General features: G+C 42.4%; 1 protein-coding gene and 1 pseudogene across 1 annotated transcript; one reads left to right on the top strand and one right to left on the bottom strand.

Moving 5' to 3' along the window:
- Positions 1–6,761: 6,761 nt before the first annotated feature.
- LOC149074962 (phosphatidylinositol 4-kinase type 2-beta pseudogene) lies at positions 6,762–7,976 on the bottom strand (annotated as a pseudogene).
- A 5,811-nt stretch (positions 7,977–13,787) lies between these two features.
- Positions 13,788–15,323, top strand: LOC149074963 (uncharacterized). The gene has a single exon (XM_089245982.1). The coding sequence runs from the start codon at positions 13,788–13,790 to the stop codon at positions 15,321–15,323; it is 1,536 nt and encodes a 511-aa protein (XP_089102108.1).
- Positions 15,324–15,547: the final 224 nt, after the last annotated feature.

A 15,547-nucleotide genomic window follows, 5' to 3' on the forward strand; every position in this document is an offset into this window, starting at 1 on the left:
GATGTTTATGGTCTAATGGCAATTTTTTTTTTCAAAGCTTTTTTGCTTTGCGTTCATTAAAAAATAAGAGCTTACACATGAATGTTTTCAATGTCCATTCAATGCATGTAAATATAAATGTACTTGATAGTGTTATGATGACCCCAACTGGGAGGCTCTAAAACTTTCAGAGTGGTCCTCGCACATGTACGAGGCGTTTTACTTTCAGGCGCATTCATTGTAGATCTGAAATTAAATATAGCAAATCGCTAGCTAAAACTTAATTGTGATAGTTTCATCCTTAATGATATTTTTGAGATAATTACGAAAATTAAATAATTCTTGCACATATAAATTGCAATATAAATAAGTTAAAAAATTTGCCGAAGGAAACAAATGGAATTTAAATGTTTTTGAATTTCAAAATTAAAATTTTTTTTAATAAGATTGAATCAATGAAATCTTAATCTTATCTTCATTTCACGAACTGAAAAGTGTGCTCTTTATTTTGAATAAATTTTTATTCAATTACATTGATGTAATACTATTTTATCATGCACGTAAGCTGTTTTTAATGAATATTTTAAAAATTTCTAAAAAAATTGTGTATAAAATATCAGAGATATATAAAACTTTATACTGATGTAAGACAGCGTATATATAATCAAAAATATTTCTAATGATATTTCTACAAGAGCATAGTTTTTCAGTACGTTAAAAGGTACGAGACCTCTTAAGGTATCCGACAACCTTTCTTGTCACTTTTCTTTAAAATGGTTCTGGGGTGAACTTTAAATACATGTTTTGATAGAAAGTGTCTCGAAATGGTGGAAACAGTGACAAATTTTGGTCTATATATTATATTTTCTATGAAAAAGTCGTTTTTATGTCAAATTTTAGGCAAAATTCATGTGATATTCGAAACACGATTGCAAAACATTTTATTAATGAAATGCTTTGTGATTTTCACAGTGCATATAGTTAGTAATGTTGCAGGTTATGAACCAAAATTCAAATAATTGCATGATATGTTCATAAGTTACACCAAAATATGTTTAAGTACGTGTGAATTTTTTGAAATTTCATCCTAGATTTTGTCTATAAAACACAGTAATTCAAAAAATATATGTGATAGACTTTAGATTTTGGTTCATAACCTCAACAATATATAGCAAAATATCACATTAAAATTTCGTAAGGATGCAACGCATCAATTTTCACAAATCATGTCACAAAGTCAAGTAAAATGTCAAAAATAGCATTGTTCGTAAAACACGTTTAAAGTCTTTATTCGCGTATTACTTGCATGTAAAAACGCAACACTAAAGTGAACGTAACTTTGATTCTAAGCATCATGTTAACAAAACAAGGCCCGTTTTGGAATCACAACAAATAGGGCTTTTATAAAAAATAAAAAAATGAAAATCCATAATTTTTTTCTTCCAAAATGACGTTTTCAACGTAGTCGGATACCTTAAGTGGATTTTTTTAAACTTTGTTTTCACTGTGCGAGGTTTCGATCGACAAACCGATTAAACCATTTCATTCAAGAATTCATATTATGCTTTGTCTTTTAAGAGTTGAAGTATATGCCAGATGCTATAATGGGTTGGGGGTGCTCTTTTTATGATGATGGTCTTAAATTAACGGACGGGTGTAAGTTAGATGAACAAAACCATTGTTTGTTACACACCATTCAATAATGTGGATTTCGATTGAATCAGGGCCTACGTCTTAAAAATCATCGCAATGTCTAGCGTTAATAAAGAGGCATGGCATTAGAGTTAGACCTCCCATCTCGCCTCTAAGGGGCACACGGACGAAAAATCTTGATAATACAGTCGAATCCCGTTATAACGAACTCTAAGAGACCAGAGAAATCGCTCCGTAATAACGAAATTTTCTCATAAAGGAATTCCAGATTTTCACATTGTTCTTACGCAAACATATCTGGAGCATTAGGAAAGTTTTCGTTAAAACGAGATTTCCGCTATAACGGTATTCGTTAAAACGGGAATCGACAGTAAATGGTATTTAGCCAGTGACACCAACGTAATACTCCATGGCGCTTAACGAACTTTCCTTTGGCAACCCGAGGAACACTCTAAGTAACAAATACTATAGCAACAAGTTACTATACTGCAGTTAAGGGGTCTCATGCCTTTTAACATGGTGGAAAAACTTTGCTCTAATAAAAATATCATTAAAAAGACCATTTAACAACTAATTTATTTCAAATATTTTACATATAGTTTTGACAGTATGTGTTATTGTATTCTGGTATAAAATTTCACATACATCTCTGATACTCAATTTTTTTGAAAATTTTCAAAAAATTCATTAAAAACAGCTTGCGTTGCGCGCATGATGAAATAGCGTGACATCAATGTGATTGAATAAAAATATTGATTCAAAATAAAATAAACCGTTCAGTTCATGAAATAAAGCAGAAGGTTGAGATTTCATTGACTCTCAATCTCATTTAAAATTGAATTTTAAAATTTAAATTTTAAGTTCCAAAAAATTTTAAATATGAGATTGAGTCAATGAAATCTCAAACTTTTGCTTCATTTCATGAACTGAACAGTTTCCTTTACCGTATAGGTTACGGTAAAAGATCTCGAAGACTGGCAAAACCTAGGTTTTACCGAGGCGAGTTGGTAAAAGCCCGAAATACGCTTGTGTTAACGTTTTCGTTTCAGATATTTACCAAGTCGAAGCCCGTTTTTAATGAATGAATCAACCATCATGAACTCATTATTTCTGGCAGTCGAGTGGTTAGGGAACTAGCTTCTCACTGTGCAAGGTCTGGGTTCGGGCATGGATGCCTACTAACCTAACACTAACAAATTCCCTGGACGGATCATGCTGATCCCTTAGGGATACGTGAAGATGGCGTTATTATTAAAAAAGAAATTATAGTTAATAATTGTTTAATGATTGTAACTAAATAATAAACAAATAAATATTAACTAACTGCCATGAACTTATAAGTTGCTGACACTAATTAAACAATTGTTGAAATGATTTACTCCTGGCGATGATTAAGCAATTATTAATAATCATTAATTAATTAATCTGCTCCGACTATCAATAATCGTCATGACCATCAATGGTCATTTGGTTCATCGTAAACGGGTTTTAACTGTTTAAAATTAATTTTCTCCGGACAGTATGAAGTTTAAAATCAGTTAATAAATTATTGATAATTGGTCATTATTTCGTTAGCGCCAGGAAGTATTGAGTTCTAGGCGGTTGATTAATTCAATAGTTAATAATTAACTTAGTGTATTTAATACAATTATATTTACTTAATAATTACAATTGTAATTATTAATAAATTAATGAAGTCCAGCAACTAATAAGTTAATGATGGTTGATATATTTATTGAAAACGGACTTTGACTTGGTAAAAGTCGGCAATGAAAACGTTCACAAGCGTATTTTGGGCTTTTACCAACTAGCATTGGTAAAACCTAGGTTTTTACCAGTCTTCGGGCTTTTACGGTAACATATATACTCGTGTATAATCCGACCGCCCCACTTCAGGACCACCAAAACCGCAATAAACTGAAAACCCGTGCATAAGAAGACCTCCAAAAAATCCGAGCATTTGAGAGAAAAAAAATTCTTATGTTTTCATGCAAAATGAATAGTTTGCGGAGATTTACAATAGAAAATGATTCAAACTTTTCAATCCGTTTCTTCTGAGTCTCCAAGCTCATCGTAATCCATCAGATCACCATAGGGGGGTGCGGCATATTCGTTTTTATCCTCATCAGGGCTGTCATCGCCACTTTCAAAGAGGATATCATCTTCGGTTCCGTCACATCGCATTGCTGATGCAACACTTTTTGAAGGATCGGCCGAAACAGAATTCCACGCCTCGTGTACCCATTGGCACATGGCCAATGTCAGGTTTCTTCAAGACACCACTTTTTGTGGTTTCTTTATCGTCGGAACTCATCCCCATTCGATCTACAAATCCCTCAAATAGTCTTTGAAAGGCTTGTTGATGCTCACATGTAAAGGCTCACGGTACAGTCGGCGTTAAGCACACCTGGTATCAAAAGCCAATGATGTTTTCGATTTCTTTGCCTCGGCTTTGACATTATCGGTTCTGTGGGGTTTGAACGTATCCCATACCAATAATGCCGGTTTCTCGAACGCTGCTACAAAAATGACTACTGATTACGGTGGTCGATATTTTCTCATCTGAAGCTGACCCGAGTATAAGCCGACCCCCACATTTGGGGAACGAATTTTTCCACAAAAAAACTCGGCTTATACACGAGTATATACGGTATATTTTTAATTGGTTTCTATTCAGTTATATTGATGTTATTGCATTTCATCATTGCACGCGTAGCTGATTTTGATTCATTTTTTTGAAAACTTACAAAAAATTAAGTATTCGAGACATTTAAAACTTTATACTAGCATAGGATAGCATATACAATCAAGAACATGCGTAAAATATTTGAAACATAGCAATGATCAAATAGTATTTTTAATGGTATTTCTATTATCTGAGGATGACGCCACTCTCCTCTATCCATACAAAGGTTTTTAACAGCTGGCTGACGCGAAGCTATATTTTTTGGAACGAGAGAAAATATTCAACTGCCCCTGCGGGGAATCGAACTCACGACTTTTCACTTTCCGGGTGAGAACGCCCGTAAAAACCTTCGTATAGATAGCGGAGAGTGACGATCCTCGGTTAAGTCGCCATCTGGTGGCATCGTCAGCAATTGTGAGCTTCAGCCTGAATTGTGTCCGACAGTCCATATACAGTCCCGTTCAGTGCACACAAGCTCTAAGGAAAGATTGAGATATTCGGTTGCCTCTGTAGTCTAGGGCGTTCCCCCGTAAAGTGAAAGGATGTGGGTTCGATTCCCCGCACAGGGACGGAACAGCTGAATTTTCTCTCTTTCCAAAAAATATATCTTCGCATCAGCCAGCCGTTAAAAAATCTTTGTATATTTCTATTGGAGCGTATAGTTTTTCACCATGTTGAAAGGCATGAGACCCCTAGCGTTTTGGACAATAAATTTAAACACTAGCCGCCTGAAGGCACACGCACATAGATATGGGAGATCAATAAACTATAATTGTTCGCTCATGGTCGCTCATTTTGGTTCGAACAACCCACGGTTCTCTTACGAGTTGAATGGTGTCACTATCCCGGATGCAACTAGGGTCACCGATTTGGGAATTCTCATTGACGAGCGACTTAAGTTTTCTGAACATTGTTCAGCGGTGGTCAAAAAAGCGAATAGAATGCTCGGTCTAATTTTCAAAAAGGTGTCTTCGCGTTCTCCTAAAGTCATTCTTCCGCTTTTTCGAGGCTTAGTTCGTCCTGGACTGGAGTATGCTGTAAGGTTTTGGAGACCATACCTACAGAGGGACATAGACTTGGTTGAAGGGGTGCAGAGAAGAACTACGCGTGTCCTTATTGGCACACGGGGCTTGAGACTTCATTTTTTGAATATGTTTACATAGGATGAACGCAGGTGTCGAGGAGATATGATCGAAGTGTTCAAAATTTTCAATGGGATGGATAGGATGGACCATGAACTTTTAGTACACCGCCAATCGGCTGCTTTTACAAGGGGACACCAGTTTCGATTGGTGAGGGACAATGAGAGGTTATGGTGTCGCAGGGAGTTTTTCTTCTCAGCCACCTCGTTGGGCATTTTGCCTGTTGTGGCGTTGTATTTGTATAATTACAATATTAATTAACGCTAAATTACTGAATACAATATAGCCCTATTCGTGAAGAAACAATGCAAAGCCACGTCACGAGTCCTGAATATACTGTATTTAAATCAACGGGAAAGAGACGATACACACGCACATTTCGAGACGTGAGGTTCAACATGATTTCAGGATATTAAAAAAAAAAAGACGCATCACATATGATTGTTTCATGATACATTTTGAATAAATTTATGTAAAAAATGAACCAAATGAAATATACAAGGTGTCCATAAAATAACTTTGCGGATATACGGAACCCCCCTCTAGCGGCTGCAATAATCAACGAATAAGAATGAAATTCTAGGTGTAGGTGTTTCTCAGAAGTATGCATTTTCGACTCTGAAATATCTATATCTCGGTTTTATTCGTTTTCGTTAGTTTCGCGGCCGCTAGGGGGGCGGGGGTCGTATATCGGCAAAGTTATTTTATGAACACCTTGTTCAATTCATTGTGATAAAACAGCACAGTTATTGACTATTTTCCTCATTTCAGCCAAGCTATGAGTTGCGCTGAGCATTATTCATATGAGTATACAGGGTGTACTGTAAGTCATAATTTGGTCATTTTTTCTCCTATCAACCGTTCGTTGTAGAGGTATGATTCCAATTAAAAAATGTTCAAACTGTATTCAGAAGTTACCCTGTACCAGTTTCGGGAGTGAGAATACAGTGTATCATAAAATAAAATAAAAAATCACTTTTGTTGGCCTCTTAGAAGACGGGAGGAGGGGATGGGCCGTGTAAAAATTTACATTTTTTAATTTGGTACACACTGTATTTCTACTGTCGGAACTGCTAAAGGGTAATTTTTGAACGCCTTTTGAGAATTTTTTAATTCGGAACAGTACCCTTTTTTTGCGACGAGCGGTCGATTAGATAAAGGCCGAGAGAATTAGGCCTTACAGGACGCCCTATATATTCATATACGAGTGCATACTAAGGGGTGTCGGCGATGATAGTTCCTGAAGATGACAGCCCTACCAAAACTTGAATCTGATGACGCAGTCTTTGATTGGAAAGCGCTCAGAAGCACGAGAAAAAAGGTCGAACTTTCTGGAATCTTTGGACGAATGACCCATTCCTGTCATGGTCGGTCTCAGAGTTGTAGACCTTCTCGATCGTGAGAACTGGCATCGCCACAAGGGACTCCGGGGATTTCCCGACCCTTAGAGCGTGAGCCAGGTTCAGTATTTGGCCGCGCATCACGGACATTTGTCTCTCGAACTGGCTCAGGCTGAACTTTTTGTCCGACTTGAAGAGGATCTTGAGGGTGTCGCACAAATCGTTGACGAACGTCATGTCGGACAACTTTTTCAACACCAAGTCCCTCGTCTGGATAGAGAACGGCTTCCGGGCCTGCGGAAGCCAAACCCATTGGTAGGGATAAGCTCGCCATTCGTCCGGGTGCTTGTACGGGAACGCCAAACCGTTGTCGATCGCTGCGATTTTGATATCGGCGACATCAGTCGTCAATGGCGGCGATGTAGATGACGTTGTTGACGTTGCTGTTTCTGCTGCTGCTGCTGTTGTCGGGAGATGCTCGACCTTGATGAGCCAGTTATCAGTGGTGCGGTCGGTGTTTCGTATGATGTAGTCGAGGATTACGAGCCTTTCGAACTGCAGCTGGTAACGGTCTTGGATCTCGTTGGGCAGGGACTCGATGAGATGGTTCTTGAGAAAGGTGCTGGCTTCAGAGTATCCTTCGACGAAGAGCTGGAAGGATCCCATTTTCAGAGGCAGCCCTATCCTCGAGAACTTCCTCCCGACCATAGGGAACGTCTCCAGCATCTGTCTCTTGACTCGAGATTTCGTCCTGACGATGGAGGAGTAATTGAAGGTCTCGCTGGCCAGGCAAACGATCCTCGTCTTCGGGACTATCCCGAGCCCGAGGTATTCATCGACGATACTAGCTCCTACTTCGGACAGGTAACCCCGGTTCGATATCAAACAGCTTCTGCCGAAACAGCAAGGACAACATCGTTTCTGAATCCATTTGACCCATTTCGGGTTCATTTTACCGTATGGTTCTTCATCTTTCGGTTTGAAGACGGCGATATTTCTAGTCCCGTCACCGTTCTTAACGAAGTAACTCCCGCTGGAACCTTGCAAGATCCTCTCCGGGTACACCCCGTTTTCAATGGCCTGCTCTGCTTCGTGTACGACCAACAAGAATCCCGGATCGTCAGAATAATTGGTCGAGGCGTAAGATCCAATTGATCCATCAGAATCTGTAGACATTATCAGTCACACTTATACAGAACAAAATGGACACCTCAATTCGAGCGATGTCTCAAACCGATCTAAAAATGTACCTTGGACTCGTCAGTCTTCACGACAAGAAATGACTACAGCGTCTAGAACGACAAGAACGAAAGCGATTGAACTCGGGTCGTTGATGGAAGACGTCGACGTTTTCGTTGGTCCACGGCGTCTTTGGGCGGACGATTCCCCCCTGGGAGACAATTCATATGCCGCATAGAAAAGGCTTCGGATGACGTCAATTTGCGTATCGTGTGGTCGCAACTAATACGTATTTTAATTCCAAAAGAGGAACTTATTACGATAAAAAAAAAATAAGCAATCGTGTTTACTTTGAAACACTGACGTCTATCGTGTTTTCGGTACTCCGGCTTTACAGGTTCCCGCCGTACTTCAGAAACGTTGACAACACAAGCCTTTATAACGGCTGCTTCGGGACATTTTCAGTGCAATAATGATGACGATGCCTTATTTTTCAGTGGAAGATAAGGCGACTGGGAAATTACGTAGTGGTCATCGTCTCATCGTCCTCCATCTTAGGGTGGAAAACCCAGTTTCCTGTTTCTTCACATAAAAAACGCTTACAAAACGGCGTACAAAAGAAGTAGGGCGTAAAAGCCTTTCTTTATTTCGTTTTCGAACCGAGCACAACTCCGGTGCATTGCCATGGGCAATTTACTACCGAATGAGTTGTGCCGGAAATGTGTATATGTACGTAAAAGTCTTAGTGTATATATATACTAAGACTTATATTACATATACACATTTCCGGCACAACTCATTCGGTAGTAAATTGCCCATATATATATATATAATGGTCAATTATAAAACGGCAAAGGAAACAGCTGTTGTCTGTAGCGATAATTAATGACGTCTTTTTTTGCACATTGAGGACGTATAAGTCAGCTTGGGGATTTCCAGTCGCTGTATAGCACTCATGGCGCTCGTCTATTCAGTGACAAATACAGGACTCGAACCAAAGTTGGTATGGTTTCCTCTTAAGATTTACAAAAAATTCACCGACGGAGAAAATCACCGCTAGAAAATTCACAGACGAAAAAAAATCAATGCATGGAAAATTCACAGACGAAAAAAATCAATGTACATGGAAAATTCACCAACGCAAAAATCACAGCTGAAAAACATCGACGAAAGTTCGTCACCAGTGAATGAGTGACTGATCGAGTGATTGAGCAAGTGAGTGAATATGTCAGCGATTGAGTAACCGAAAGAGGGTTGGTGAATGAGCTAGAGAAAAAAGCTAGTGGGTGAGTGACCGAGTGAGAATTTACAGGAAATTCATAGCCAACAATTCACCGTCGGAAAATACACCTTCATGTCACTTTATCGATGAATCGTATGCCGGTGAATTATCCCAGCGGTAAATTTTTGGCGATGAATTTCCGAGCACACGTAAAAGAGCAGCAAATTCATTAGGTCGAAGAACATGTACGTTGGCATTTAATAACATTTAAAATGCAACTACTCTCACACTACGCGTAGCCTGAAAAGTTTTCACACACACACACAGAATAACGTCGAAGTTGATTCCACGGATCAATTGGAGAGATGTTACATAACTGGAAGGATCGAAGTCTGGGACGCTTGAGACGGGAGGGGGGGGGGGCCCGAGGCGTCGGCGGACGAAAATGTCCTAGAGTTGTTGTAGTAATTGTGAAGTATTGACGTCCAATGTCCATCCGCCGTTATGCGTGTCCTTTTCCTCCGTAGAAGAGAGAGAGAGAGAGGTGTGTGCTGTCACACAAGTCCGTCCGTCCGTCCAGGATTTTGGGAAAAGTTATTACACGCTTCGGTGATCCGGACAAATTGAAGACTAACCGTGACCTTTATGCAGAAAACAATCAATACGACATTTGTTGTACGTCGGTATTTTCCACGACAAGTTTCCCAAGACGAAAGGGCAGTTTTACTGCAGAGAAATGTAAGACATTTGAAACATTTGTAAAATATGCGAGAAACGGACGAAATACTCGAGTCAAGGAAGGATGTTCAACCTTTGAAGGAGTGAGTGCGGGTCACACTTCATCGGTTTGGAAACGTGTCGCGTCCCCACTTAAGTGATCTGGAAATGTGCCACGGGCTGTTTACGTGATCTGGAAATATGTCGCAGGCTGATTAAGTGATCTGGAAGTGTCGCGGGCTGTTTAAGTGACCTGGAAATGTGCCGCGGGCTGTTTAAGCAGCTTGGAAATGTGTCGCAGGCTATTTAAGTGACCTGGAAATGTGTCGCGGGCTGTTTAAGTGACCTGGAAATATGTCGCAGGCTGATTAAGTGATCTGGAAGTGTCGCGGGCTGTTTAAGTGACCTGGAAATGTGCCGCGGGCTGTTTAAGCAGCTTGGAAATGTGTCGCAGGCTATTTAAGTGACCTGGAAATGTGTCGCGGGCTGTTTAAGTGATCTGGAAATGTGTCGCGGGCTGTTTAAGCAATCTTGAAATGTGCTGCGGGATGGTTAAGTGACCTGGAAATGTGTCGTGGACTGTTTAAGTGACCTGGAAATGTGTCGTGGACTGTTTAAGTGACCTGGAAATGTGCCGCGGGCTGTTTAAGCAGCTTGGAAATGTGTCGCAGGCTATTTAAGTGACTTGGAAATGTGTCGCGGGCTATTTAAGTGACCTGGAAATGTGTCGCGGGCTGTTTAAGTGACCTGGAAATGTGTCGTGGACTGTTTAAGTGACCTGGAAATGTGTCGTGGACTGTTTAATTGACCTGGAAATATCTTGCAGGCTGATTGAGTGATCTAGAAATGTGTCGCGGGCTGTTTAAGCAATCTAAATCAATGAACGCCATACACAACGGTAATTCATATTCCTTCTGCTGGAAATGTGCCGCGGGCTGTTTAAGTGACCTCGAAATGTGTCTCGGGCTGTTTTAGCAACCTGGAAATGTGCCGCGAACTATTTAAGTGATCTGGAAATATGCCGTTGGTCACTCAAGTGACCGAGAAAAGCGCAGCGGTTCACTTGAGTGATGTGAAACTGCACCGTGGGTCATTTAAGTTATGTGTAAAGGTGCTCCGGGTCGCTTAAGCGATCCGGGCATGTGCCATGATCTACGTAATTGATGTGGGTAATGTCACATCACTTAATCTGCAAATGACACATTTACAGATTAAGTGACAGTTAATTTTAAAAGTGATAGCTTCATTACTGGTGATATTTCATTTTTAAAAATTTTAGATTTGAGGTCGCACATCACATCGGATGGATCCGAGGACCGTGGGGTTGATCATGTACGATATCGACGAATGGCGAGAACGTGAATCAAGATCAGAGTCCTTAACCCTTTTCCGAGCACGGATAAGTACCTGTGTGGGGGGGGGGGTTGTGAGGAGGAAACAGAGGAAAGAGTAAGTCCCCCCCCCCCCGTTCCTCATCCCCTACTCCAGGATAAACCGTGTGCAAGACGTAAAAGGTTCTTATATGTTAGCTCAAGCACTTCTATAGCCAGGCGAGTTAAGTGAAGTCCAATGTAGCCCGGCCATCGAAAGGCTAGGAGCTAATGACCAGAGCACGTGTAGAAAGCATATTACTGTATTCTGAACACTCGAAGAGTCCCAGTGAATGTGTCCACTTTCTTTAGTAGTGAGTGGAGCGGAGTGAGTTCACCAGAAGATGGGGGGGGGGAATGGATCGAGGGGGGCTTACAATGACTGTGTGTATTGAGATGGAAGGGGGTGATGACTAAACAGAATTCTCTTCCATTACTATTGAAATAAGGAAAATATCCGTTTTTCGACTGTTTTCTGTCTTATTACGAGACATGACCTTTGCGACAGATTTTGTTGCGATTTGATAGGATTTTGAACTTGAATAACCTGATTTGATCGTAACCGACACAGAATGGAATACAGAATGAACCGAGCACGTCCAGGCTCTATCGCTATTGCAATTTTAAGCACAGTGGTCATAAGACCGCGGACGTGCCGGGAAAACCGACTGGTGTATTAGCCAAAAGAAGCGACCCCCCCACCACCCCAGGGCGCCCCTCGCCACCCTGCCTCCATCCCATTCAAAACCCAACAAGAGAACAGCATCGCCGCTCGGCACCATCCGCAGCCAAGTCCCACAACAGCCGCCACCCGACCACCCAAAAACCCCACATCACGCCCCCCCTTCCAGAGCTTCACTATAAATCAAAACAATAAATAGTTACACACAAAAATATTTACAGACATCTGGATGCTTCACGACACAGGCCTTTACGGCGCATCCGTTTCTAGTATTGCCAATTCTCAACAGTTCCTCAGATATTCTTTGCATTGCGTGTAGGGCCCTTATGGCCTGGCTGCACAGTTATCCGTCTTCTTCTCGTACAGGGCCCTTGTGGCCAGTCCACACTCTTCACGTGCAGAGCCCCGTTGGCCTAACTAGACCGATATCCAACTCCTCCACTTGTAAGGCCCTCATCCTAACAATTCTTACCGATCGTAACCGACAGGTCGAGTCAATTGCGTACAGTTAGACATAAGGCTGGTCGTTCACTGGAAGCTACCATGAGCGTGTGCGGAGAATTCATCGCCAATGATTTATCACCTGAAAATTCAAAAACCGACAATTCGCTGCTAGGGAAATTCACCCACAAATCGGCAACGTGACACGAGTGAGTGAGTGAGTGGATGAGCAGGTGAAAGAGGAAGTGAGTAAGTAAGAAAGTTGGGTCAGGGAGGATGAGTGAGTGAGCAGGTGAGCCACTTACAAGTCACTCACTTAATCGCTCATTCATTCATTCAGTTACACACTCACTCAATCGGTTACTCACCCGTTCATTTAGTCGCTTACTCATATATTTGGTAACTTACCCACTCAATCTGCTTCTCATGTAATCACTGATCAACTCAATCTGCTTCTCATATAATCACTGATCCACTCAATCTGCTTCTCATATAATCACTGATCCACTCAATCTGCTTCTCATATAATCACTGATCCACTCAATCCCTTACTCACTCTGTCTCAAATACAATCACTGACCCACTCAAGTGCTCATTTATTCGTAACTCACCTATTCAACGGTTCACTCATACGGCCACTCAATCGCTCCCTCGCTTGGTAACTCACCCACTAACTCGATTTCACTCACTAGTTTATTCACTAACTCGTTCATCACAACTCTCCTTCGGTCACTCACTCGCTCACACACACTTACTCACTTGCTCTATCACTCGGTCGCTCATTCACTGGTGACAAACTGTTGTCGTGAGTTTTCACGGTGGAGATTTTTCTAACGATGAATTGCGGGGCGGTGAATTTTCCGTAAATCATCACGAGCGATAATAAGTCGCGTCTGCGGTTTTGCGCATATACACTCCCGATTTGTTTTTGCTCGTAGTAGCTCGTTCCAGTGGGCGACCAGATTAAAGCTTTGATGTGATTCACAAACCTGTTATATCAATAAGATGGTATAACAACCAGCGTAATTACTGCTAATGTCCAACATATTCAGCCGCGAACTCGGGCTCATTCTTTCGCTCCTCGAGTAATTTTGGCACCTAGCCACAAGCCGATACAAAGGCATTTCCGTATTTGCTTTGAGTTTTATCTGTTTTGTTTTTCGCCATTCGCGCTTAGTTTCGTGGTAGCAATCGGCTTTATTCACCGTGCCACGTCCAGAAGTTATTGGTACTTGACACACATCTCTCTCTCCCTCCGTGTTTTGTTTTCGAACAAAGGTTAAGGATCTGTGAGGGCGAAAATTTTCTCAAGGGGTTCCGTGTGTTGATCCAAAGACGGTAGGCGAAGATCCAGTACATCATTTAGCCATTTCAAAATGTCGGCAGATAATGATTCGAATGGATATAGAGGGGCTGAAATTCCAGGATCGCTGGAACCTGAAGCAAGGGTACGAGGTCATAGGTGCAAACGAGCCTGTGCTATGAAGGGCGACCATTCCCTGCTGCAACAGGAGAAAACAGATAGGTTGAAATCTCTCGCCAAAGCCATGGAAAGCAGTTGCGACTCGCACGAGCAACTGAGCGCGATCTACGCTTTCAGGAGGATGTTGTCGACTGCGCCGCCGCACGCGATCCACCAAGTGGCTGGTGATATCATCCACGCTGGCATTCTACCGGCACTGATACGGGTTCTACGCAGAGATGACGAGCCGATAATCCAGATCGAAGCGTCCTGGGCCCTGACGAACGTCGCGTGCTCCAGCTCCGAACACGCGAAGGCGGTCGTCGAAGCCGGTGCGATGCCGCTTCTCATCGATCTTCTGGAGTCCCCGTGCGAAAGGGTCCGCGAACAGTCCTTGTGGGCGATCTGCAACATCGTCGGTGACGGACAGGGCCTAAGAGATTATGCCGTCGAACAGGGGCTGTTGGAATCTCTGTTGCCGCTGATGAGCCTCGAAACCCCGACTGCAGTAAAGCGCAACGTCACTTGGTGCATATCCAACATCTGCAGGTACAAGAAGCGACCCCCTGCGGTGGATATAATCGACGTGTTCTTCTCGGCCGTGTGCCAGCTTCTGTATGATTCTGACGTCGAGGTCCTGGTGGACGTGTTGCGAAGTTTTTCATGCCTCAAAGCCTCGGGCTACGAAGTTGAGAAGCTGTTTTCGAACAACCTCGATGGGTGCAGGGTGATCTTGCTCGTCGCCCACAACAACTGCGATGTCCGAGAGGCCGCGATGAATCTCATCGAAGTCATCGCGAAGGCTGGCGGAACGCTGAACAAGTTCTGTCAATTCAACCGGGAAGTCTTCAGGGGTTTGAAGGTCCTTTTCTCCCATTCCGAGATCGAAGTCAGGAAACTGGCTCTGTTCATTCTGGCAGAGGCGTTAGAAGAAAAACGACAGTCGGAAAGTGACAGCGACATCGTCCAGGCCACCTTCGACGCCGGGATCGTACCCTTGGCCCTGCGATGGGATCTGCTGAAGAGGAACGATTTCTCGATGCAGAAGGAAATGGCCAAGATCATGAAGTACCTCACGGCACCCAAGGTACTGTCGCAGGTGAGCGAGCTGGTCAAGAAGAACGTCGTGTCCCGCCTGAGCAGGTTACTGGATTACCAGGACCAGGAGGTCCTCGTGTGGACCCTGGAGTCACTGCAGAACATACTGGAAACGCCTGGTCTCGACTTGAAGAGTTTCGCGAGATGTCTGGACATGCAGGGCGGAATCGACATGCTCGAGGTCCTCCAGGGCAACGAAAATGACACCGTCGCCGAATTGACCGTCAAGGTCCTGAGCCTGTGCTATCCGGAGAGGGACGACGAGAACGAGGATCGCTCTTTCTCTTCAGCGCCGACGCAGGTGCAAGTGCTCGAATACGGATCTACTTACGAGCAGTGCAACACAACTTGATAAGTTTCCAGTGGCGTAATGTGGATGAATTTTGATACAACACATTTCATACTCGTAATCAGGTGGCAACTTTTACTTTACTTCAGCTGTTAATGGTGTACAAGTATATATGTAAATGTGTTATTATCATGGTATTCCTCGCACCATGGAAATCTGTGGGGGTGTAAGAATGTTTTGTGTTAGCCAATAAATGTTGAACACTCATGGACATGAAAGATGGTGTC

Source organism: Pholcus phalangioides, unplaced genomic scaffold (genome assembly GCF_987345545.1).
Source record: "Pholcus phalangioides strain wild (caught in Gottingen) unplaced genomic scaffold, Ppha-v1.0 ptg000016l_1, whole genome shotgun sequence".
NCBI lineage: Eukaryota > Metazoa > Arthropoda > Arachnida > Araneae > Pholcidae > Pholcus > Pholcus phalangioides.